This window comes from Xenopus tropicalis, chromosome 3 (assembly GCF_000004195.4).
Source record: "Xenopus tropicalis strain Nigerian chromosome 3, UCB_Xtro_10.0, whole genome shotgun sequence".
Taxonomy (NCBI): domain Eukaryota; kingdom Metazoa; phylum Chordata; class Amphibia; order Anura; family Pipidae; genus Xenopus; species Xenopus tropicalis.
Genome location: NC_030679.2, coordinates 47,814,477 through 47,842,055, shown reverse-complemented (window position 1 = coordinate 47,842,055; position 27,579 = coordinate 47,814,477). Strand labels below are relative to the sequence as shown.

At 38.3% G+C, this 27,579-nt stretch overlaps 1 protein-coding gene across 9 annotated transcripts; it reads left to right on the top strand.

The window, feature by feature from the left end:
* The first annotated feature begins 483 nt into the window (after nt 1-483).
* On the top strand, nt 484-25,598 carry brd8 (bromodomain containing 8). Of its 9 annotated transcripts, XM_012959838.3 has the most exons (22): nt 484-591; nt 2,008-2,104; nt 3,006-3,075; nt 3,558-3,607; nt 5,804-5,926; nt 6,422-6,502; nt 6,605-6,669; nt 8,781-8,914; nt 9,018-9,236; nt 9,351-9,492; nt 10,348-10,521; nt 17,246-17,493; nt 18,670-19,044; nt 19,125-19,212; nt 19,342-19,382; nt 19,472-19,686; nt 19,786-19,878; nt 21,516-21,584; nt 21,697-21,874; nt 22,287-22,391; nt 23,245-23,289; nt 23,846-25,581. In XM_012959838.3, exons 1-22 carry the CDS (start codon nt 573-575, stop codon nt 23,903-23,905), a joined length of 2,691 nt encoding a protein of 896 aa, XP_012815292.1. In that variant the 5' UTR covers nt 484-572; the 3' UTR covers nt 23,906-25,581. The 9 variants fall into 9 exon arrangements, with proteins under 9 accessions (XP_012815292.1, XP_004912934.1, XP_017947706.1 ...); XM_004912877.4 differs by lacking the exon at nt 23,245-23,289 and having other exon boundaries at nt 23,846-25,598; XM_018092217.2 differs by lacking the exon at nt 9,018-9,236.
* The last annotated feature ends 1,981 nt before the right edge of the window (nt 25,599-27,579 follow it).

The following is a 27,579-nucleotide window of genomic DNA, read 5'->3' as shown; positions in this document are numbered from 1 at the left end:
GGAGCCGCAAAGAAACAAGGCCATATTGTTTCATTGGTTAAACTGTAATTTGTATACCTTAACTATTATATTTCATTATTTAATATCAGTTGTACCATATATATATGTCACATTATATCATATTTTTTGCCATTACTGTGCTATTGCATCATACATAAAAAATCTGTGGCTTTGGGTGTTAAATCATATTCGACATTAAAAATATTTCTAGTTGGTTTAAAGATATTGATAAATGTAATTCAAATTAAAAGAGACATGTATCTGTTCTTTGGTTGTAAACAATGCTACATTTTCTCATAAGTAAAAGCAAAATAAATAATAAAAGTAATATTTTGACTGATGGCTAAATTATTGCGATCGGGTACAGCTAATTATAGAGCTGTTTGACCCGACGTACTGCTATTTTGCGGCATCTTGTGTTCCCCTTCATCAATAGGAAGATCGGCGCACCACTCCAGATCTAGCAACCAACCACAATAACAAAACTTCCCGCCATGCTATTCGACGAGATCACAGGCCCAGCGTGCTTAGTAGTTATCGTGAGAGTTTGATGTTCTGTTGTGGTTGAGAAGATGGCTGCCGGGACTGGAAGTGAGTTTAGAAAGCTTACAAATGCTTTTAATAGCAATATTCGTTGTATGTGTATACCGAAACGCGCGAATCGATTTTGTCCTGGTGGAGCAATTTTATTTTTTTTTTCCTAATAGCGTACTGTTATATATATACCTAAATTATAAGTCTACACTAGTGTGTTTTTAGAGGATGCTCCGTTCATTTAATCATGTTGTGTGTATATGAATATGTAGTGTTGCAGATCCTCTGCCCTTGTTTTGGTGGGACTACACATCCTAGCATCCCAGAGCAGGAGGATATGGCTTCCTATTATCGAGACTAAGCGCTTCTTGTTCCTTTCTTCCAGTGGGGCTTCTTAGTTTAGATTTTTTTTTTAAATAGCCAATTTAAGTAAAAAAGGCAGCTTTGTTGAATTCACAACATCTGCTCCAGGTGTACCAGCCCCATGTATATCAACATCAAAAATGGAGTTGGGCACTCAAAAAAACCTTGGACATCAAGTTATTTCTTAAAAACAACAACAAAAAACATCTTTATTGACATAACATCTCTATTGCCTAATGCATTTTGTGCTTCCCAAGAACAAAGTCATAGGCTAACCACAGAAATTTCTTAATGAAAAGAGTAGCCAAAAAGTATATATGGTTCTTTTTCCTCATTCCAAATAGCAAGTTCAAACAAACCAGCAGTCCACTGAGAAGCCCACTAAGAATACAGTGGCATCTTAGCAGGCTGCTGGTTTTCTGCGCTTTGGGATCAGGAAGCAGAATTTAACTTTTTTCATTTTCAAATTTGCTTCTGAGGAAGTGGCATGCTAGCCACGAAACGCATCAAGCTGTATGGGTGAGAACGCTCTTCTATGCTTTTTATGTTTTTAATGAAATGGAAATAAATACATGTTTTTACTAACTTGTTGCCCGGCGCTCCGCTTCTATTTCTACTTTCTCCCTCAAATTTTGCCATGATTAGAGCAAGAAATAACAAATACTATAGATATTTCCTAGTTCAAAAAATAGGCAAAAAGTATGTAAGCCCTTTTTATTGAACCCAGGTGAAAAAAGGGGCATCTGAAAGCTTTCTAGCTTGCTTTAGTAAATAAGTCTAGACCAGATAAGCAAAACGTCCTTCAGTAATGATTAAGGCATTAAATCCACAATATGGTGTAAAATATGAGTTAATAACTTGTTTGATGTAGGAATGCACTGAATCCATGATTTGGTTTGGGATTCGTCCAAGATTCAGCCTTTTTCAACAGGATTTGGCTAAATCCATGCTCCTGGCCGACAAATTAAAAGTCTTAAAATCAAACATTTTGTCCCATAAACACGCACGTGGTTTAGCCTTCCGGTTCAGTTTTCATTGTGCAGCCTAACAACATTTGTTTGACAAATTCCTACCAGCACTATTTGATTCAGTTCCCTTTTCTCCCATCAGAACACAAGCTGTTGAATATTGGTCCAACAGAACCATGGTCTATTCGGGAGAAACTTTGTCTTGCTTCTTCAGTAATGCGGAGTGGCGACCAGAACTGGTGAGGAATTTAATTGTTACCGTTTTAGTGATGCATATACAGTATTATTGCTAGTGTATTCAACGGGGCACAAGGCAGTTTTGGGTTGTCACCTGGCTGGTATTTCACCAACCTTGTCAGTAAAATGCTAACCCAGAGTGGGTATAAATTACTTGCCTTTACACAACCAGCCTGCCCCTATTCCCAGCTTGGAATTTTTTTTTTTCATTTACTTATAGGGATACTGTCATGATTTTTATGGTGTGCTTCTTGAGAAAAAAAATACAGTTTACATAGCAAATAATTCTCTCTACCATTTACAATTTTATTCTTGAACCAACAAATGTGTTTTTTTTAGCTGTAATATTGTTTCTCCTACTTCCATGTAACTGGAGGAGTCACAAGCCAGACTTGGATTTCTTACTATTGAGTACTATTCTGATATCTACTGGGAGCTGCTATCTTGCTCCCTTCCCATTGTTCTGCTGATTGGGTGCTGGGGAGGGGGGGTGTGACTGAAGTTTATCAGAGCACAGGTCACATGACTGTAGCACCCTGGGAGATGAAGAATATGTGAAATTTCAAAATTAAATCTAAAAAAATCTGTATTTGAAAAATGGATTTCAATCCAGGAATCTGCTGGTGAAGTTCTATTAACAGATGCATTTTGAAAAAAAACATGTTTTCCCATAACGGTGTTTCCTAAGAAATTTCTTTCCGTCGGCCCCCCAGTCTGCCCCTTTTACATCACCATCCATCCCCTTTCTTATCTGCTTGCTATGAAAAAACCCATGTACACATGATATTAGGTTTGTCAACACTTAATTGTGTCTTGCATACTGCACACATCTTTTACCTGTTTTTGTGATATTTATTGTATTTCATGGTTTTAATGCAGACTCTCTGCTTTTATTGTGATCAGGGTATCAGTGAGTCGTGCCATCAAGCCCTTTGCAGAGCCAGGTCGCCCTCCTGATTGGTTTTCTCAAAAGGTATAAAAGAAAAAACTCTTGTGAACTGGTATTTGAACATATTATACCATAGAACCACATATCATACTGTAATGCATATAGTGAAATTGTCAGTATGGGTATGGACTAAAGCTCCACCCCCTTAAATACACTGAGCCTTTTTTCTCCTTTGAGTAGGCATCTGTTAAAAAGGGCTTTTTGACTGGTTTCCTGTTCAAAGGAGAACAGGAGACCCTCCTCGCACACCCTTAGCTCTCCAAAAAATTTCTAGTGCTCGGTGCACACTGCTGGAGGAATCGGCACCCTCCCAAGGTACAGGTAGCAACAAAAAGCACTGGCACTTGATTCCTGTTCAAAGGAGACACTCCGTATACTAAAGGGGCAGAGCATTATGATAGATGATAAGTGACTGATTTATGATAAAAAAAAAAAAAAAATAGATATTATTAAGATACACTGCTTTGATGTAATCTTTCTTCAATTGATCTTTTTATTTTTTTCAGCACTGTGCCTCACAATATTCTGAACTGTTGGAAACTACAGAAACCCCAAAGTGAGTGTAAATTATTTACATTTTAATTTTACACTTGAAATGGCACTGCTTGCTATAAACAAAATGCAGAACGGTTGTGATATTGTATTCAAAGTGGTATAATGCTAGAAGAATTATATTTAACTAAATTTGATTTTTTGATGATCGTTTGGCCCTTCCTGCCTTATGATCAGTTATCTATATAGTTATCCGACATACAATATACTTATTGTGGCGGACTACATTAAAACTGTTATATCATAGAGGACCATAAAATGCTTTTAATAACCATATCTAGCCTGCAGGCCTAAACTTGTGAGGCCTCTTATTCTATATTATGTTTGCACTGTCTAAGATTTTCCATGTCAATTGGCAGTTATTTACATTTTCACTTGCTCAGGGACCAGAATAATAAAACAGATGTCATACAAAGGGGTGTGTGCAGACTTGGATTGTGGCATGGATTAGTGTTTTAGCTGTTATTTGTGAAAGAAAGGGCATATCTTTGCAATATTACAGAGCTATTACGGATAAATATGCTGTATGTCTTGGCATTAATATGATTATAGAAGGAAAAGGACTATACCATAATAACCCCAGGCAGTGAATCAAATCAACAGGGTTAAAGGAGGAGGACAAGGACAAGTTTGGTTGAAAAGACCATTAACTAATATAGCTAGGTTCAGTTTACAGTGGCATTGGTTCATCCAGGAGAAAATCAGTAGCACTCAGTTAGAGACCTGGGTCTGAATGTCAGTGACTAGTGAAGGAGCGTCTATGTATATCTGGGTGTCATCTGCATAAAAGTAATATTTAAGGCCAATTTAGGAGATAAGGTCTCCTAAAGATGTACAGGGAGAATAACAATGGGCCATGTTTAGAGTCCCGGGGCACCCACACACTAAGCTGAAACAGGGAGAACTTGTTAGAGCAGCTGTTAGAGAGGTAGGAAGAGAACAACAATGCTGCTTGATCTGGATGTTAAAAGAATAGAGACTTTGCATTAGAATGGGATAGTCAGCTGTATCAAAGGTAGATACATGCAGGAGAATGAGATTAGAATAGGGTCCTTTGGCCCTGACAGTTTGGAGATAATTTGCAACACTACATAAGACTGTCTTAGTGTCTCATGTTGAAAACCAGACTGCATAGGGTCTAGCAGATTGGGGGTGCTGAGAAAATTAGTATTAGAGAAAAGACAAGATGTTTCAGAAGATTAAAGGTTAGTGGTAGAAGAAGCGGGGATAGAGGTAGTTAGATAGGCAGGATGGATCAAGTGTGACCTTTTTAAAGGAACAGTAACACCAAAAAATGAATGTATTATATACTGTTGCCCTGTTTTATGTTTGCTTCAGAAACACTACTATAATTCATAGAAACAAAGCTGTTGTGTAGCCATGGGGGCAGCTATTCAAACTAAAATAGGGCTAAATGGCGCAGGTTACATAGCATAGATAAGTTTAACACCGTCCTATTCTACAGAGCTTATCTGTTATTTGCTATGTAAGCTGTGCCTTTTTTCCAGCCTTAAAGGCTGCCCCATGGTTATACAACCGCTTTTTTATATAAAGTATAGTAGTCTGAAGCAAACACACAGCTTTTACCAGTGCATGGCAACAGTAAAGGATTCTATTTTAATTACTTTCATTTTTGGTATTACTGTTTCTTTAAGAAACACAGGGCTGTTTGAATTAAGAAGGGAAATTACCAGAGGCTTAGGCTAATGCCACACGTAGCGTATGGAGCGTATTTTCGGCAAGCCGAAAAATGCTTGCCGAGAATATGCGCCATATGCTCTAAAAGGCCCCTACCTGTGCCTGCACCCGAATGAATGAAATATGCTCAGGTGCAGGTACATGTAGCTGATATCCACTAAAAAATCTTCATATTTTTGGCGGATATCAGCTACATGTGCCTGCAACCGAGCGTATTCCATTAATTCGGGTGCAGGCACAGGTAGGCTGAATTTACAGTAGCGGGGTGTATTCTCGGCAAACGGTTTCCGGCTTGCTGAGAATACGCCCCATGTGGGATTAACAGAAGACAATCTGTGGTTTTCATGTTTCTATTCTTCTATCTGGATTTTATTTTCAAGTAGCATTGTTGGTTTAGGGAATCATTTGCATTTTTGCAGAAGAACATGATACAATAGTTGTTATTTTCTTTATGTAAACCTAGGAAGTAAGTTTGTGCCAATTGTATTTATTTACTGTCCAGGCGAAAAAGAGGGGAAAGAGGTGAAGTAGTGGAGACTGTGGAAGATGTTATTGTACGGAAACTGACAGCTGAAAGAATTGAAGAACTGAAAAAAATGATTAAAGAGACTCAGGAGAAATACAGGTGAAGTTGCACAATAAATAAACATATACATACAGTTGCTGGCCTTGCAACAATATTTGTTACAAACGGAAAATAATCAGATTAACTGTGCAGCACTTAAAGGTTATTTTGAATTCTGAAAAAATTAATTCATTTTAAGCAAGGTTAAATAGTTTTAAAGTTATTTTGTAATTGCAATTGAAAAAGCAGTATTTTCTGTTCTCTAGTTCTACCTTTGGAAAAATGTAGCAGAAGTTAGTTCTTTCCAAGCGCATTAATCAGCTGTATTTTGCTACATTGTTTCAAGAGTCAGAATTTGAACATATAAAGGCCTTAAGTAGCATTCACAATAACAAATAACTTTACAACAATCATAGTAACTGTATATTGAAAAATTGCTTTGGATTATGTTTTCTTTTATTAAGCAAAATTGAAGTGAAAGGTGAAGTTTTCCCTTAACCCCAACAGTTTGTTTTATTTTTATGTACTATATTAGTTTCATCTTTGTGTGTATAGGAAACTGAAGAAAGAAGCAGAACTTATTCAGAGTGGTCATTTGGACAGCAAGCTGGAAGACCTGTGGAATGAGACTTTGGCGTGGGTTCTCTTTATACTGCACACTTACATTCAGACATTAGTAAGTGTAGGCTCATTTTGAAAACATTACTAACAAATTCAGTTTTGCTTTGTTCACTGTAGCAAAAAGAAGCAAGAAGAAGAGGAGGCAGAAATGAAGAGAAAGGCTACAGAGGCTGCATATCAAGGTAAAATTGTAAGGAATTGCTAGGTAGATAGTGACAACTGTATATTTTACAAGCTGAAGTTTACACTGGGAAGATACAGCCATCTGGGCTTTTCTACAAGTTTTGATGATACTCCATTATCCTCTCTGGAGGGACACAGGCACTTCAGGATTAAATCTAACTTTCAGGAGAAAAGGGCACAAAAAGAGAAAAGCAGTTGGCAACTCTCCTAGGGGCTCTGCTCATGCAACCCAATGTGCCCAGCACTTTAATAGTTTTGGACATGGACTGAGGGCAGGTTATTAGGGGCTCTTTCTGCTAGCCAATTTGGACATGGGTTGCATATTTCCACAACTTCCAACATAAGATCTATCTAAAGATCTTTTTTAAGCAGCAGAAGACCTCTTTTGGAAGTGTTTATGGCATCATGCTTCAGTATAAGCTAAATATCTCATCAAGCTGCAGCAGCAGACCTCTTTAGTTTTAACACTGAGCCCAAATTCTTTTTGATGTCAAAGATGAATGGGTGTCCCCTGTTCTCAGGACCCGCACTTTGCCTCGCCTTTGTTTTTTTACCTATTTTCAAGGACCCCTGTTTGTGTTTATGCCTTGTAAATCACTGCGTACATTTGAGGTGCTGTATAAATAATTAAGCACATGGATGACCAAGAGATCCCTGTTCTACACTTGAGTGGGTAGGTGTGTGCTGGTGATATCACCAGCACACATTATCAGTGTGGGAAAATTGGATAGCAGACATCCTTCGCAAAAAAAAATTGGCTCTATACCAAGAAGTCATTCTCAAGTCTATCTCAAGGATCAGTTTCAAGCCCTGTTGCTATATAGCCCCACACATGCCATCTGGTTGTGGGGCAGATGTGCTCATGATTCCTTGGCCTATCCCCCTGTCTTCTATGCAGGATGCTTAAAATAATCAGCACCTGTTGGCCAAGTAGGTCTTAATATCTTTGTCCGATGTCTCCCTACATTTCCTGCCAAATAAACTGCTAAGATGGGGCGCCCTGCCACAACCAGATTCTAAGGAGTTTCGTTTGAGAGCCTGTCTTATAAAAATCTAGTTTTCAGGATTCAAAGTCATTCTTGCCACAGCACAGAAGCCTGTCTCCTACTTTATGCTCTTTTTTTGTCTAAAGTGGTATTCTCTTTTAACTTGAGCCAGTGCATTGTTATGTATTTTTTTAGGGATGCACCGAATCCACTATTTTAAGATTCAGCCAAACCACAACTCCTTCGTAAAAGATTGGCTGAATACAGAAGCGAATCCGAACCCTAATTTGCATATGCAAATTATGCAACCAAGGGGTTAAAAAGAACTGTTCGCTGCATGCACAGCGTAAAATAATTAACTTCCGTGTTTGTGACAAGTCACATGACTTTAAGAATTCAGATTCGGTTCGACCAGGACCATGGATTCGCCCAAATCCTCCTGAAAAAGGCCACATCTTGTCCGAATCCTGGATTTGGTGTATCCCTATTTTTTTTTTTTTTTTTTTTATCCCAAGCCTCAGCATCAACACCAAGGCATTCTCCGTTTGGTGGTTCTTGGGCAAAGAAAAATCCTATTAGGTGGTGCAGATAATTAACTTCCGTGTTTGTGACAAGTCACATGACTTTAAGAATTCAGATTCGGTTCGACCAGGACCATGGATTCGCCCGAATCCTCCTGAAAAAGGCCACATCTTGTCCGAATCCTGGATTTGGTGTATCCCTATTTTTTTTTTTTTATCCCAAGCCTCAGCATCAACACCAAGGCATTCTCCGTTTGGTGGTTCTTGGGCAAAGAAAAATCCTATTAGGTGGTGCAGATTTGCAGGGTGACCAATTAGTTATCTGTTACATACTTTAAACCACTTCTGGCAGGTTCATGTGGTGTCCTTATTGGAAGACAGTAGCTGCTGGCTATAGTTCAGACCTACCCGCCCCTATTTTTTTTTTTTTTTTTGTCTCTGTTGCCTAGGGGAAATTAATATGTCTACACACTGCACACTTTGAAGTAGTAAAACTTTTATTGAAATAAAGTATAGTGGAGCATTTGTATTGTAGCTCTTTTTGTTACTTACTTTGTAAGTAAGTTATATCTGTCACATTTTAGTTTTTCTTTTGTGCTGTAGTTCGTCTGGCAGCTAAGAACATTCCTCGCAGGACTAGCACAATGAGTCGCTCCTCTGTGGGATCCTCATCTCCAGGAGGAGAGTTTGGCTTAGTGGACTTGACACCAATTAACAATGAGGAGGGAAGTGTGGGGGTATGTACTTGTTCAAATTAAAAAATATTGATTTGTTTTTGACTGGCATTTGATATTAGAACAGATACCTGCTTGTTTTTCTTATGTGATTTATTTTCTTCAGGTAAGTGTGGGATCATTGTCGAGCACCTCAGTTCCGACTTTCATTGGAATTCCTGATACCCCTCCTCCTGCTTCCGCCCCCCCGGAATCCCCGTTGACCCCTGTGATGGACGACTCTCCCCAGAAAAAGATGGCAGGACAGAAAGCAACTCCTCCCCCTTCCCCGCTGCTCTCGGAGCTTCTGAAGAAAGGCAGTCTGTTGCCTTCGAGTCCCCGGCTGGTATGGAATCCCGACCCTGGTGACCGCAGAGAGTGCCCCGAAACTTCCCATAGTAATAGGGAGGAACATTTGCTTGGTCAAAATTTCCTGCCATACTCATTTCCTTCTTTTCAGGTGAGTGAAGGTGAAATGGCTTTAACATCTGGCAACAGTGCCAATTCGGGTGTTCTCATGGATGTTGGAGTTTTGCCGACTCTTCACGGTGGGGATATACATTCTGTACCAGGAACAATCCCAGCATCACCAGCCGCCTCAGGTATGTGCTAATACTGAGGGTTAAGTCAGTTCCTGTTTATATTGCAACCTTATAAGTAATGGAAATTCTATTCTAACTACTTTCAGGCTTTTAATTTCTGAAGTGCTGCTCATCTTACCATATCTCTTATGTAGATTAAGCAAAGCCTTATTAAAGGGGACCTAAAAATCTGGATAATAGAAGTAATTTTCAAATTAAACGTTAAACACAAAATCTATTAACACATCCATATGCATTACAAAGGCATTTAGAAATCCCAGCTGTCATATATTGACTGCCCCTCCCCTATGCCTAGAGGCGGAGCAGAGAATTACTTCTACTTTCCATTAAGCAGTCACTTTTCCTCTGCCTCTTCACATTCTAATTGTGTAGCCAGTACATAGGCATGGGCATCAGGCCCCACCCTCCCCACCCCCTTCCATTCTGGCACATTAACAACATTTTGGGAAGATACAAAGCTTGCTTTAATAACACAAAATGGTGCCGGCCTGCTTTCTGCAATTGTAAATTCCAAGACAGAAGAAAACAAGATTTAAATAATTTATATAGTTTAAGAAAAGTTTATTTTTCTTGGCAACCACAATGTAAAACAATTTGGAATTATTTCCTGGGGTGACAGGTGCCCTTTAGAATGCTTGCCACATGTGGCCACCACCTTTTGTTAATTTAATGTTTCTCAGATTCATAACAAGGTCTTAAATGTTCTTATATAATATATTAACACAATAAAGCTATGTTCTTTTTATTGTTCATTTAAATGGTCTTGGCTTTGCATAATGTAATAACTCCTTATACACTGCTTTTTCTGGCCTCCCCTTCTATTATTTTTTTTCCTGTATCTACTTACTCTGCTAGGTGCTCCCACTTTGTCCCGGCTTCTAGAAGCTGGTCCTGCACACTTTGCTGCTCCTCATGCTTCATTCTCTACTGCTGCCAATGAATCTCCATCTAAATCTTTACTGGCTCCTATAGAGTCTCAGGCAACTATTGTAATGATGTCAGCTTTGCCAATGACTCCTTCTGTCCCAGGTAAATTATGCCTTGGACTTTCTCCTTGTTTGTTTGTATTTTAATATATTTTAATTTTGATGTGTAGTTATTGAGCCTTTAATGAAAGGTTAATAGACCTTGATTTGCCTTGATACCCAGTGAGTCTGATGCAAGTGCTGCTCTGTATTTGGCATTCATATATACTGGACTCATTTTATAGCAAAAAACAAAATCTGTTTTTTAAAATAAAAACTGAGCTTTGAGCACACAAACAATTGTAGCTTGTTCATTTGTACAGTATATACAAGTAGTAAACATTTAAGCAAGAAAGTAATTTCTGGGATGAAAGTTTCCATATGTCCGGCACATAACTCTCCTATGATCATTGTCTGTCAATTTATGGCCAGAGCATTGTCTGATTTGCTATTTTTCCAACTTTAAAGGAGAACTAAACTCAAAAAATGAATATGGCTAGAAATGCCATATTTTATACAATAAACTAACTGCATTGGCTTAAAGTGTCAGCATCTCTATAGTAGTAATGATATAGGTGCTGGATTCTGTTAGAACTGTCTGGGACAGTGCACATGTTCAGTGAGCTCTGAGCAGCTGTTGCAAATTATCAAGTAGAAACACTAAAGGCGCAGATCTTCCCTGCTAAAGGGCTGTGTTCACCTTGGGCTGGTACAGAAGCCAAAAACATAATGTACAACATTTCTGCCCTACAACTTTATTTAGGCTTTAGTTCTCTTTTAATCCTTCAATTTAAATCTGAATGTTAGTTTTAGATAATTTAATTAAAACATACAAACAATATCCAAACTTAGGTCGTACAATAACTAAAATCTAAACTTGTATGCCCACTTTTAGGCCTGATCTGTTGTCACATTAGCCATATGGACTGTTTATCTATTCACTGCTGTACTAATGTCTGTCATCCTTCCCCTGCCTGGCAGAAAGGTTAGGGCCATGGCAGACGGGCAGATTAGTCGGAGCGCATAGAATTTTTCTTGTCACGGGCGACTAACCTCCCCAGCCCTTATAATACTTCCCTGCGATTTTATGCAGATTATATATATATATACATATATATATATATATATATATATATATATATATATATAACGGTCCTGATGACGATCCGGCATGGATCGAAACGCGTAGACATTTGGGTCTAAATAAACTTTTTTGATTTTTATATTTCCTTGGAGTGCTTTCTGCGAGACTTTATATATATATATATATATATATATATATATATATATATATATATATATATATATATATATATATATATATATAAGCAATTTTGGGGGAATTAGCAATGGTAGGCAGGCAGGCATGCAGAGGATCTGGAGCATAGAGACAGGGACACCAAGTCTTCAGGCAAAACTCAGGTTTATTAAGGGCCCATTCTTCCCAACAGAAACATAAAGACAATAGTTCATACACAGTTCAGGGTTTTGAGATGTCCCTTCTTCAGGGTTCTCACCTTCCAGGGTTATTTTCCACGCTCTGGAACCCTCAGGCTTCACACTAAGCCTTGCTGAGCCCTCTCAGCACTCATTCATTCGGTCAGCACTCCCTCTGCTTCCTGGCAGTGGCAGGTGGCATCCCCCAGCTCCTCTGGGAGTTCCTCACACAGGCAGCCCTCCTGCTCTGTGCCCTGCTCTGAGAGTGACCTTCACATAGTCACGGTTCAATTCCCACTCTGTAAATCACACAACCCCTTTTTATTGGCTGCTCACCTGCAGCCTAATCAGGCAGCTCCCTACAGCTGGCCAAATCAAACCTTAAAGGAGATTTACTCCAAAACAGCATTACCTGCTGTAAAACCAGGTATTTTACCTTGAATACTGGTGGAAATACACCAAATAACGCTCTTTCCCATTGCATCTCTCACATACCCCCCCCTTTGTTTTGACCCAGGGGCGAAACACCTTGCAACCCCAATAGAAACTCTTTCTCTTAAAGGGATTTCTATTTCAAGTCTCTCCACTTCGTGTTTTGTTAAAGGGATAGGGAGAAGCTTTTCACTACACCAGCAGGTGCCAATCACACCCTCTTTTAAGCATGACTTTTTCTCAGCATGGAAAAAATCCAACACCCTCATCTCAGTCTGAGAGTACACACACATGCTTTTCTGCAAGTCCTTTCTCTCAGACATTACTGACCCTCTTTCATACTCCTGCATCGCTTCACTCAACAGGGTTATCACATCTGAGTAAGTCGAGTCATCTTCATCATGCACAGACACGCATTCTGTAGGTAAACTTGCCTCTGTAGTTTCAGGCTTATTTTCCACTTTATTACCATCAACGGAAAGTGGTGGGTCACCTTTGAAAGAACCCTTTAAGGCAGCCCTATTGCCTATATCACCGGGATCTAACACATGTGTATCTATGCAAGTAGCCACACACACTTTCTTCTTCTGCTTCTCATCCAATGGGGAAGAAACCGAGGCTAGGCTTTTGCCAACACTGTCAGACACCCATGCCTCACCATTTTTGTCGAAATCATGCACGCACAGCATTTTATCACTCACCGCTTCAAAACCTACAGTGGGCTCTTCCTCGGCCTGCAACACTAGGTTTACTAGCAAACATTTGTCTTTGCCTTTAAGCTTTTGCTCACCAGATGCACCCTGCCATCTGGTAGCATTTGTCACTTCTCGCACATCTTGCCTTCAGCAAACCAGTAACTCACTGGCGCCATTTTGTCTCAGTCTCTTAGGGAAACGCTCAGTAGCCCTTTAAACGTGTATGTCTCTTTAACAGCTCCTTAGTGCCCGCATCCTCCACCATATGTGACATGCTGAATGCCTGTACACGCAATTTTGGGGGAATTAGCATTGGTAGGCAGGCAGGCATGCAGAGGATCTGGAGCATAGAGACACCAAGTCTTCAGGCAAAACTCAGGTTTATTAAGGGCCCATTCTTCCCAACAGAAACATAAAGACAATAGTTCATACACAGTTCAGGGTTTTGAGATGTCCCTTCTTCAGGGTTCTCACCTTCCAGGGTTATTTTCCATGCTCTGGAACCCTCAGGCTTCACACTAAGCCTTGCTGAGCCCTCTCAGCACTCATTCATTCGGTCAGCACTCCCTCTGCTTCCTGGCAGTGGCAGGTGGCACCCCCAGCTCCTCTGGGAGTTCCTCACACAGGCAGCCCTCCTGCTCTGTGCCCTGCTCTGAGAGTGACCTTCACATAGTCACGGTTCAATTCCCACTCTGTAAATCACACAACCCTTTTTATTGGCTGCTCACCTGCAGCCTAATCAGGCAGCTCCCTACAGCTGGCCAAATCAAACCTTAAAGGAGATTTACTCCAAAACAGCATTACCTGCTGTAAAACCAGGTATTTTACCTTGAATACTGGTGGAAATACACCAAATAACGCTCTTTCCCATTGCATCTCTCACAATATATACATTTTTACAAATTGATCATTTGTAACCCTTTCCTGCCCTATCTATAGTAAAGACTCTTGCACACAGGTGTTTTGCTTGTATGTGCCCGAATGAGTACAGCCGCATAGCTGGCTATTAAAGGAAAACTATATGAAAACTAAATATGAAAACTAAATGAATACTTTACCAACAGATTTATCCTTTATTCAGTATTTGCTCAGACAGACCCACCATATTGAACTGGGCATAGGCTAAGGGATAGATACTGGAAGGGGCGGTATTTAAAGAAATGAATACTTAACCAGTAGATAGTTTATTGGAACATATATATATATATATATATATATATATATATATATATATATATATATATATATATATATATATATATATATATATATATATATATATATATATATATATATATATATATATATATATATATATATACAGTGGAGGAAATAATTATTTGACCCCTCACTGATTTTGTAAGTTTGTCCAATGACAAAGAAATGAAAAGTCTCAGAACAGTATCATTTCAATGGTAGGTTTATTTTAACAGTGGCAGATAGCACATCAAAAGGAAAATCGAAAAAATAACTTTAAATAAAAGATAGCAACTGATTTGCATTTCATTGAGTGAAATAAGTTTTTGAACCCCTACCAACCATTAAGAGTTCTGGCTCCCACAGAGTGGTTAGACACTTCTACTCAATTAGTCAACCTCATTAAGGACACCTGTCTTAACTAGTCACCTGTATAAAAGACACCTGTCCACAGAATCAATCAATCAAGCAGACTCCAAACTCACCAACATGGGAAAGACCAAAGAGCTGTCCAAGGATGTCAGAGACAAAATTGTAGACCTGCACAAGGCTGGAATGGGCTACAAAACCATTAGCAAGAAGCTGGGAGAGAAGGTGACAACTGTTGGTGCGACTGTTCGAAAACGGAAGGAGCACAAAATGACCATCAATCGACCTCGCTCTGGGGCTCCACGCAAGATCTCACCTCGTGGGGTGTCAATGATTCTGAGAAAGGTGAAAAAGCATCCTAGAACTACACGGGAGGAGTTAGTTAATGACCTCAAATTAGCAGGGACCACAGTCACCAAGAAAACCATTGGAAACACATTACACCGCAATGGATTAAAATCCTGCAGGGCTCGCAAGGTCCCCCTGCTCAAGAAGGCACATGTGCAGGCCCGTCTGAAGTTTGCCAATGAACACCTGAATGATTCTGTGAGTGACTGGGAGAAGGTGCTGTGGTCTGATGAGACCAAAATAGAGCTCTTTGGCATTAACTCAACTCGCTGTGTTTGGAGGAAGAAAAATGCTGCCTATGACCCCCAAAACACCGTCCCCACCATCAAGCATGGGGGTGGAAACATTTTGCTTTGGGGGTGTTTTTCTGCTAAGGGCACAGGACAACTTATTCGCATTAACGGGAAAATGGACGGAGCCATGTATCGTGAAATCCTGAACGACAACCTCCTTCCCTCTGCCAGGAAACTGAAAATGGGTCGTGGATGGGTGTTCCAGCACGACAATGACCCAAAACATACAGCAAAGGCAACAAAGGAGTGGCTCAAGAAGAAGCACATTAAGGTCATGGAGTGGCCTAGTCAGTCTCCGGACCTTAATCCAATAGAAAACCTATGGAGGGAGCTCAAGCTCAGAGTTGCACAGAGACAGCCTCGAAACCTTAGGGATTTAGAGATGATCTGCAAAGAGGAGTGGACCAACATTCCTCCTAAAATGTGCGCAAACTTGGTCATCAATTACAAGAAACGTTTGACCTCTGTGCTTGCAAACAAGGGTTTTTCCACTAAGTATTAAGTCTTTTTTTGTTAGAGGGTTCAAAAACTTATTTCACTCAATGAAATGCAAATCAGTTGCTATCTTTTATTTAAAGTTATTTTTTCGATTTTCCTTTTGATGTGCTATCTGCCACTGTTAAAATAAACCTACAATTGAAATGATACTGTTCTGAGACTTTTCATTTCTTTGTCATTGGACAAACTTACAAAATCAGTGAGGGGTCAAATAATTATTTCCTCCACTGTATATATATATATATAAATATCAAAACAAAGCAGCCAGCACCAAGGGTCTTTGTGTTTCAAAAAGTCTCTTGTGTGTTATAATTGCATGTACAACCAACGTTTCGGTCCCTTTTGGGACCTTTTTGAATATATATGTATATATATGTATGTATATGTGTGTGTAAATATTGTCCTTTTACATCCTTTACCTTAAGACACCATTTTGTGATGGGCTGTGTGCTCCCTCAGAGATCACATGACAAGAAATAATGCAGCTCTAACTGTAACAGGAAGTAATGTGAAAGCAAAAGGCAGAACTCTGTCCATTCCATTGGCTGATGGGGCCTAGCATGTATATGTGCCTTGGCTTGTTTGTGTGCACTGTTGAATCCTATGATCCCAGGGGGCGGCCCTTAATTCTTAAATGGCAATTTTCTATTTAGGATTACCCAATAGCACATACTATTTAAAAAGTATATTTTTATGAAAATGGTTTATTTAGATGACCCAGGGTTTTACATATGAGCTTGTTTATGCAATATATTTTTATAGAGACCTACATTGTTTGGGGTATAGTTTTCCTTTAAGCCCTGTAAGACCAATGCCTTAATGTGCTATGGTATAACTTTGTAACTAAAAAAACCTCTGTTTTTGAAAGTATCTGCACTTGCACAGTTACAGTTGCTACTGAAAGAGGGAACCAGGGAATGTTCATTGATCTAATTAACATTAACTTGTTTTAATAATTAGTTGCCATGTTTATGACAGAGGTTTTTTACACAGTAGACTTTTTAAATAAAATTTTTCGACTTCCCATTGAATCGTGGCATTTTAGTAGGTCAGAGCTATGTGATATCATTTTTAAATTTTGTTTGATATAATGTTTAAAAAAAATTAACTCAAAAAGTTCAAAGCTTTTAATGAATTTGCAGATGTGGCTGCCTGCAGTCATTAATAAATCAGCCCCTGAGATAAATATGTTGGTGAGCCCTTTTCTATAGGAGTTTGTTTTTCCTGTGTTCATATATTCATTACAGTATGTGTGTATAAACTGTTGCACGATTGATCCTTATTATAAAATGTTATCAAGGACCAGCACTCTTTTCCAAGTGGTTTACACAATTTATTTACAATACATGTGATGGTTCATGCCACATTATCCTTGATAAAGGCCCTAATGGGGCCGCATTTGATATATCAAGTCTTTCAAGCTCTAGAAAAGTGAAACTAGTGATTTTGAAAGTGCTGCATTCAGAGAACATATTTATTATTAATTGACCAATTCACCCTTTTTTTTTTTTTTACATAGTGACTCAGCAAGACAGCAATGACTCTGCTTCAGATCCTCACTCCATCTCAGTATCTATGGACAGCAGTGACATCTCCATGATAATAGACTCAATCAACAAAGAGTGCTTGGCAAGTAGCGATGGGGTTAGACAGTCCAAAGATGAGACCTCAGAAGGCAAGGCAGATCTGGACCTTTCTGAGAAAATGGACATGGAAGAACTTGACTTTGAAACTGTTGGTGACATAATTGCCATTATTGAAGACAAGGTATGAATATGGCATAATGTCTGATACTAACTATAGTTATATTTAAGATACACCTGGCAGTACACAAGTCTTTAATTACCCACTTGTATGGTAGGAATTAAAAACTTACTGCAGCTTTAGAGGGTTAGTACTACGACAGTATTGTCCCTTTTAAACTAATTAATTGTAGGAAAGCAGTTAATGCCATGTACAGCTGCCCAGACCTTCAGCCAGGACTCACATTGGAAGTCAACGTACTCCCTGCTTTCCCATTCATAAGCAGTCAGCAAATTTACTTCCACTGGGTAAGGTGTGATGGGGCTGGATCATCAAACAGATTTTCTACCAGATAAACCTTTTTTATTTTTAAGAAAAAAAATGTTATCCCCAGAAAGGGAACTCAAGTAGGGGGGTTACGTAGTAAAAGGTACAAAGTTTGCCCAGGTTCAGTAATTGATAGCAACCAGTAATATGTTTGCTCGACCAGGAAATGTTACCTGCTTAATGGTTGCTATAGGTAATATTACCATTATATTATAATATAATATATAACCCCCTATAAATCTGCCTTTTACTTTAATGTTATAATATGCATTGTTAAAGTGTGAACATCACACTAAATAGGAAGCATACTTCATTTCAATTTGGATTTAACCACATTTCCCAGTTAAAATGGCTGTTAAAATATAAGGCTATTGCTTACTGTATGATCACAGTACAAGGGAACAATGATATTGATATAATCATGTGAACGTCTGTGGTATTTCTCTTAGCAGGCTATGAGCATAGCTTAGGCAAACCCTTGTCCATCTTGCAGGTATACCTGTAGTTTTCATTCCCAGCAGATTTGACCTGTTTCATCCCTAGTGATACTTGCTGCTGGCTTGTTGTGAGGGATTTTAAAACTACAGAGGGGATTTTGGGAAGGGAAATTACTGTTGTAACTAGTCAATTAGATTGCAGTAAGGCCTTTAGAGGAGAGGGATGGGGGAAGCAAGAATTTTAAACATTCAAAAATACAAATGGAAGTTAAAATATATTGTTAACCTTTAAAAATGTTTATTAAGGAAATATGAGCTATACTATTAGAATTGTTAAAACTGCTTTAGCTGGTGATATGCATTCTGTAGGTGTAAATTGGTTTATAGAGGGATTGTAAAGCTTTTAAAGAGCCATTTTGTTTTTTTTCCTGGCTAGGATGACCATCCAGAGGTGTTGGATGTGGCTGCGGTTGAAGCTGCTCTCTCTTTCTGTGAGGAAAATGATGACCCCCAAGCACTTGCAGGTCCCTGGGATCAGCCTGTCCAAGAACATACATCTAATAGAGATACATTAGGGCAGTCACTAATTTCAGGGGCCAAAGAGTCAGAAAGCTTAATGAACATCATAGAAATGAGTCATGAAATAAAAGCTGAGCCTCCGGAGCCTGACCTAGAACCAACTCAGGAGGAGGCTATTTCACTCACTTCTCAACCTGTTTATCTTGGACACACTGAAGATCTGAAAGAACAAAGAGGAAACACTGAAAATGAACATGTTAAGGAAGAGGAAGTAGACCAAGTGAAAACAGAGGTACAGGTTAAGTTTGGGGTAGAGAATAGTACTTCCTAATGCAAAGATTCTGCTTCCTGAAACTCATTCTCTGTCTACAGGAGCCCTATCATGAAGCACCACAGAGCCAGGTATTTCCAAAGGAAGAAGAGGCTGAAATGGGAATAGAGCAAACTCCATTAGTAACTGGTGCGCGCTGAAAACAACAGAACATAAGTGTATTATAAATTCCAGTATATCTGGAATTTAAGGCTAACAAAAATAGGATTTTGTAAACATTTACATGTTTTCATTGTTTTGCTCTTCTCCCATTCCTAGACACAGTTAAATCAGAGCCACACCCAGGCAGCCTTCACAAGGTAATCTCACTAAGCTATGTTCCCAATGCAGTTTCAGTGTGGGTAAAGTGATAAGTAGTTTCCACAATTAATATAATTTTTGTATCTAGGACTCGCAAGAGGAAGAAGAGGAGGATGATGTGACAAGTGAGGCTGGTAGCCCAGAGGAACCAAAGGAAGAAGAGCCCGGAGAGGAGTATCTCTCTGAGATGGATAATGAGCCACCAATAAGTGAGAGTGATGATGGACTTAGTATTCATAATGCACAACTTCAGTCCCACACACTGGCTGATTCTATTCCTAGCAGTCCAGCATCTTCCCAGTTGTGAGTTCACAATTTTGAATGCAACTGTACATGTTTTATAAGTTCTTGGAGAATGTTACTATTCTTTATTCAGTTAAAGCAAATAAGCATTTATTTCAGCTCAGTTTGTAGTGAAGATCAAGAGGCAATACAAGCTCAGAAAATCTGGAAAAAAGCTATTATGTTGGTGTGGCGAGCAGCAGCTAACCACAGGTTGGTAACAAAATATTTTATTCTCCATAATTTTCATGCTTTTTATGTTTAAACTTAACTGAATAAAATAAACTGTACAAAACAATTACTTTTGTTAATGCACAGCCATTCCTAAACATAATAGGCCATTTAGTTCTGCCAAGTATCAGAACTATTGTGGGGTATATTTACAGTTGTACTGTACATTTTATACTCAAGCACATATAGTGTTATAGTGATGCAATGGCTTGTGGATGCTGGCCATCCGCTATTTAGAAAGAGAGTTAAAACAGGAGCTGCACACCTTTTGTGTGTACCACTTGAAACAACTGCATAAAGATTCTGGTTTTCTCTAGATTGGGGGGACACAAGTACCATGGAATGATGATGTAGCTGGAGTGTGAACACTAGAATGTTAAAAGTGACTCCTCCTCCTGCTCAAGGCTTCATCCCTGCCCACCTCCTTCCAAGCCTTGGTTTCTTTCAGTGGCGTCCGGAGGACAGGCACAGAGTGGCTTGGAGCAAATGGTTGGGGCTTGGGTCCAAGACCATGCTACTTAGGGGCCATGGTCTTGTTTCAGAGCCTCTCCAGCCTAGTTGAAGCTCCTGTCTAATATTTTCTGTGGGCCACAATGCTTGATTAGTACAGTTTTGTCTGTGAAGATATGTGGGGTAATGCATTAATATCTGGCCAATAATCATCTTGTGTCACAAGGTTTACTTTTAATTGCAGTTTAAAAAAATGCCACAGACTTTTGCAGTCTAAGCTGTGTTTTCCTACAGGATACTAGTAATCTGAAGAAATTGTAAACAATTTAAAATAATGTAATTCATCAGAATACTATTCTAAGCACTTTTGCAAAAATATTAAGGGATAAAGTGCTGTTAATATGTTTACATTTTGTAACCACACCTGCTGGTCAGTTTCTGACCCTGATGTTATCGAGAAAGTTGCCAAGTGAAAGAAAGAGGGGTTGATCTGATGTTCTTCTGGTTTGGAAAGATATGAGAAAAATTATCTGAGGTTTCTAATGTTTTTCTTAACCAGAAGAACATCAGACAAGCCCTCTTTCTTAATCTCGACACCTTCCTTAACTAGATGGCGATTATAACTAATCCATATTGACAGTATTTTATCCCTTAATATCTTGAAATTAATAAATAATTAATGTAAATTGCTAAAGTGCTTAGAATAGCAATCTCTTAAATTTTACATTTAATTATTTTAAAGGTTTACTTTTTCTTTAATGTTAATGTAACAAATCATGGTCCACTTTATGATGTAATTGCACTGACATACACAGTGTTGCCTGTGTGCAGACACACAGATTAGATTTGGCACAAAAAATGCTTTTTCACATTATTGTGCCATCAACTCCAAATCAGCCATTTCTCTGTCTGTGTTAATATGCAGGCAGAGAGTCAGCCATGTGCTGCAGTAGCTTAAGAGAAAACATGTTGGTGACAATTTTCATATTTTCATTGGGACTGTAATCTGAATAACTGTGAATATCAACAAACCTGCTGTGATTTCATTAAAAACTGCTACTGGTTTTACTTTAATCTGATATAGCATTTTAAATCTTTGATATATCAGAGTTTGAAGTTCTCTTTACATAAATCGTAAATCTTAGAGTGTATGTAATCTCTTTTCCTAGATATGCCAATGTTTTCCTGCAGCCTGTGACAGATGATATAGCCCCTGGCTATCACAGCATTGTACACAGGTAAGGCAAGGATGGATATATAATGAATTTGACAAGTTATGTTGTTAGTTGGGCTTAATGATTTTTTATTTGATCCCTTTTAATATCCTTTCCTTTGTTTATTACCTCCAAGACCTATGGATTTATCTACAATAAAGAAAAACATTGAAACTGGATTAATCAGGAGCACTGCAGAGTTTCAACGAGATATTATGCTCATGTTCCAGAATGCAGTCATGTATAATAGCTCTGACCATGATGTGTATCATATGGCTGTTGAAATGCAGAGAGATGTGTTGGAACAGATCCAGGTATCTAATTTCCTGATAACTTCAGGCTAGGCTGAACCATGCAATAGTCAATTTCTAACTAGATTTTACTTTTATGTGGCCTGTATATATTATTTTAGGCACATGGCATGCATTTTCCAGCCATAGACTCAATCTCATTAAGCTGTGACCCAAAAGGACAAAGGAAGCCTACAACCCATGCGTCAATTATTTCAAGACTTAATCCATCTCTTGACCTTTTTCCTCCCCCCCCCCAAGCCAGCACAAATGGTTAGGTCTCCTAGTTTAAGAATTTAGGCTGCTAAATTCAGTTTTGAGTGGTCATTAGTTTCTTGTGTACTTTTAAAGATCCAACACACCATTTATTTTTTCAAAGTATACCTTTTATAATAATTCCAATATAATATGCTCATGATTTGTTTCTCATACACAGCAATTTCTGGCCACCCAGTTAATCATGCAGACATCAGAGTCAGGCATAAGTGCAAAAAGTCTAAGGTTTCGAGATTCAACACGCAAGCAAGATGCTTCAGAGAAGGTAAAAATATCCATGTTTACTAATGTCTGCCAGTGCAGAGAGGCCTAGCTATCACTGTTCGTTATTGATAACAATTATTTCTTTTAATTTAGAGCTGCTTCAATCCCCAAGAAATGTACAGATGTTTATAAAAAAAAAGGCAGTCTGTGAAAGCCCTGTGGCATATCTTTGTGCATGGTGTGGTTGAAAGGGTCTGTTTCAGCTTATCTTTGCCTGGAGTAATGGCCACATTCAACTGATCACGTCATCTGTTGGCTTACTAAAGGGATTTTTAACTAGACAGGCAGACTGTAGGAGGGCATAAGGAAGTCAATATCTCCTTCATAGCAGCTAGGGAAAACTGCAGGCTGAAAATAGATATATATTTAGATCTCTATGTTACACATGCAATAGGGGCCAAAATATTAGTCATAATATGAGAGAAGTCATAAGATTAACAACTGGGGAAAAATTTATATAAAACTGAAATTTATATACTTTTTTACCTTTCAATGGAGGCACTATTCAATCGATAATGTGCGCTCCTAGTATACCGAGCAAATTATGCTGGTCTTTAATTAATAGTGGAAAGTATTTGATACTTTTGCTAACTAATTTTCTATTTATGATAAAGTAACTAAAGTTTTTGGTGGTGGAGTGCTTGCTTTGCTTTCTTAGCCCATGTGAATTTTGTGAAATATTTATATCAAAACAGTGTTTTTCTATGGGTTTCTTGTGTTTGCAACTTTGAGCTTAATGTTGTGGGCTTGTCTTCTCTTCTGCTTCATTTACTGTCACGTGTGTCTGAAATGCGTGTTTTGTGTTGGAGAGTCTCCATGGAATCTGACCTGTTTTTCTGTTTGTCTGTTAACAGGACAGTGTCCCCATGGGCTCTCCTGCCTTCCTTCTCTCTCTCTTTGTAAGTATTGAATTGCTGCACTGGGTTTGAAAGGTTGTATCTTTCATATCCTGCTTCCTTTAGTAATGAAAGCTATCAGACAAAGTCCTGAAAGTGTTTTCTATGTGCTTTATTGGTAATGCTGTTCTGTTTCTACTGCAACTTAAACTGCTTCCTACATTTCTGTGCAGCTTTTTTCTCAAAATGGTGGTTTATAGCAGAGCTTTAGCAAAAAGCTATTCATGTTTTTGCTGGATTTATATAAGTTTTAAATTGCACCTAAAAAAAATAAACCAAAGTACAGAGTGAAATGGAAAAGAAGAATATTTTCTTCAGTGCAGATTTACTATTATTAAGAGCAGCACTTCAGAGAACATGCAAATCTGCAAACAGGCAGGGTTGAGTCAGCACTAGAGTGAGGCAAAGTTAAAAAATTCTGATGTCGGAGAACTGAAGGTATGTAGAGTATTGCATTTTGCCTAATGTGTTGCAATATAAATAATTATGTGTGCTGCAAGGTTTAGCTTAAAAATGCATCCAGGGTGCTTTTCTAATCCTTCCTGTTTTTACCTAATAGGATGGAGGTACACGAGGCCGCCGTTGTGCTATTGAAGCAGACATGAAAATGAAGAAGTGAGGTGTACCCATCTAGAAAATCAGGCGCCATAATGATTGAGTGATCTGTTAGAAATAGAAGAATAGATTGCCATTCCAGTTGAAGCAAAACACTCCCAAACAAAATAGATTGGTTTTTGCCACAAGCAAATTCCATTCACCTATTAAATTGTTGTCAATATATTGTGAATAACTTGTAAATAATGTACAGTAAAACTATGTTTAAACAACTGTCTTGATTTTGTTTTGAATTGTCCAAAACTGGAAAAAGTTGCTGTAATTGAAAATATTTATTTGCGCAATTTGTACTACAGTATATAGTACATTTTAGCCTTGTGTAACTATGTAAATTCACTCTGCCCTGGAGGAGCCTTTTTCTTCTTACTGACTCTCACCTCCTGGGGTAAAATCTAATTTCAGTTCTTTGGAAATATGTGAGAATTCTTTAGCCTGTGTTAATCTTCCCCCCCCCACTGTCTATTTATAGACAATGCTTTAGTAAGTGATTTCAAGCTGTTATTTTTGCTCGTTGGCAGAACTCATATTTAAATGGACCGTAACATCAGTAAATAAAAATACATTTAACTATATACATTTAACTATAACTATATAGCTTACTAGCTGCATAAGGGAATATTTTTCATCATACTTCCTTCCAGTCTTTGATTTTGGTATAGGCATGGTCACTGTTCAATCTATAACAACTGTTGTAGAGGCTGAGGAGATTAAAAAAAAAAAAAAAAGTTGAGTATGCTATATAGCCAATGTGCTTTTTAGGGTGATGGCACAGAGATTCTGGCAAAAATAGTTTTGCATTGGCATACTCCCCTACTAAAACATATGAATCAAGTAACCACTGTAAATATTGTCTTCTCAGTCATTTGTATGCCTAGGCCTCAAGAAAAGAAGACAGAAAAGGAAGAAGATTGTGGAGGATCAGCTTCTATGGAAATACCCCTGGCCTGAGCAGTTTTCTGCTAAAAGGAACACTGGCCTGGGGTATCAGGTCATTATAATTTAAGGGGATGTCTAACATTTTTAACTTTAGTTCTCTTTTAAAAATAAATCAATTCCTTTTCTCATTCACTAAACTATATACATTGTTTTAAGGCAAATAAAAATATTTTTTTGATGATAGTGTCACTTTTTAAAGGTATCTATAATTTCTATTGGCAGAGCTTTTGTGGGCAGTTAATGAATACGCTCTAAAGTTCCATTGAACACAACTGAACTGGACAGAGAGGTTTAGATAAAGATGGCTGAGTACAGCAGTCTTAGTAGTAACAATAAAAGCATTATTATATAGCCAGGATAGAAATAAATACTATATCAGGTCAAATATTTTATATTTTTGTTGTTACTGGCTCTTGATAATGTACAGGTTCCAGTTATAAAATCCGAAGGCTTTTCTATCCATTCATGTTTCAGCCTTGTAATATGTTTGTTTTCAACAAGGCTGATTTTGTTTGTAAAAATAGAGTAAATATTAGTTTTGTAAGACTCATCAATGAATTTAACTATGTTTGTCTGCTGCATTTCATCTGCAGTGTTCTGCATTACGCTGTTAGTGTAGATAATGGACTGTATAGTTTGTTGTTTGCACTATTGTGGACTCCCCTGTGTTTGGTATTTATTTGTGTGTTGGTTCCCGTCTGTCTCCTAAATATCTTGTTTTGCATCTTTTGACTGTTAACCCCAGCTGTCGTAAAAATGTAGCCTTTCTTTAAAAATCATTAAAGAAAATAATAATAAATAATTCTAAATCCTTTTCTATCATGTTAGTCATGCAAAATAAAAATAAACTTTACGTACACTATATAAATCATTAAATATTGTTTCCTTTAGTCTTGAAATTCACAATTACAGCAAGCTGGCAAGCACCATTTTGTGGCACTGTTATTTAGGCATTGTGTCACCCCAAATCTTGTGTTATGTGTCAGAATGAGAGACCTGATACCCATGTACAGTATACACAGTGATAGACCTTTAGGAGGTAGGGGGAATATGAGGAGTGCAGTGATATATAGGAAGTGCAGAATGGAAAGTTAAAGTAATTGACTGTCCTACAGTCAATATGATTGACAGCTAAGATTTTTAAATACATTTATAACAGGTATGATTTTTTTTTTTTTTAAAGGAATTTGGATTTTATGTTTAACTAGCAAAGGACTTTTATTATACCTTTTTGTTTTGTTTTTTTGTCAGGGTGGCAGGTCCCTTTTAAGATGAAAGCCAGAGGTGGGCCAAGAAGTATTTGGATCCATGGCAATACTACTTGGCTTGGTTCCTTGTCTGAACCCCCACATGCTGCTTAATCGACACAGTTTTCTTCTTCTCCTATTGATTGCTTTGCACATTCTTCTGCTGCCTACCACTAGTGCCGCCTATCTCCCTAGCTTAAAAGCTTTCTGGCGACTGGCAGGTAGAAGGAACATGCGCACATTTAGTTTTTTGGCAGATGCTGTGGTGGTTATCCTGTACAATAAACACTTAGAGAGTGCCACTAGGGGTTGAGCGTTTAGACTTACCATGCACTTGTTTCAGCTGCTCCCTAATCCTCCATATTTAAGAATGTAAAAAAATCTTCTGCACTTTCGCTTTTAAATATGGTCAAATTCTAAAGTTTACCCCTGTGTCACAAAGTTCATCAGCTATGTTTCTTTGATGCCCACCATAGTGCTGCTAATATTCTAATAAAACACCTTAAATACATTGCTCTATTCTGATCTAATTCCCAGATATAATTCTGTAATTCTATGGTTCCAACCCTTTCTGTGGTCCTTAAAAACAGTGCAGGTTTTGGGTCCACCTTTGATGCAGTGAGGTTATCCACCAAAGCATATCTCTGTTTAAGCACAACAGAGCCATCTTCTGTCGCCCTGGGCCAGCACATGCAAAGCAGAGTGAAAAGTTGGCTTTTTGTTTAAAGTTTGGCTTTTCACTCAAGAGATGAAGAAATGCAATAAGACTTTGTGCTGTTTCTACAGAAGTACATGGGCTGGTGCAAAGTGGTGTAACTATAAGTCCTCCGCCTGTGTGAAACTCACATGACCTATATAAGTTCTATCTTAATGTCACTTGAGAACTGTTTAAACCTTATTCAGTGGAATTTCTAAATAGAACTTTAAAGGGGACCTGTCACCTTGAGAAATAATTCCAAATTGTTTTCTCTTGTGTTTGTCAAGCAAAATAAACTTTACTTACACTGTATAAATTATTTTAATCTTATTTTCTTCAGCCTTGGAATTCACAATTGCAGCAAGCAGGCCGGCACCATTTTGTGGACACTTCTCAAAGCAGGCATTGCATCCTGCCAAAATCTTGTTTCTGTGCCAGTATGGGGGGACCTGATACCCAATATCCATGCACTGGTTACATAATTACATGGTGAGGAGGGAGGGGGAATGTGAGTGCAGCAACATCTAAGAAGTTCTGAATATGCCTAAGGCATAGAGGCGGGCAGGCAATAAGACTGACAGCTGGGATTTTTAAATCCTTTTATAATGGGTATGGATGTGGTGATAAAAAAATTATTTTGGGTTTCTTGTTTAATTTGAAAAGGGCTTTTATTATACAGCTTTTTATGTCTGTGTGACAGGTCCACTTTAATCTCAAAATGGCACTTCTTAGATGATCCAATGCTTCCCAAGGCCCTTGTAAAACCACACATTACTGCCCCAATAGTCCCCTAGCATG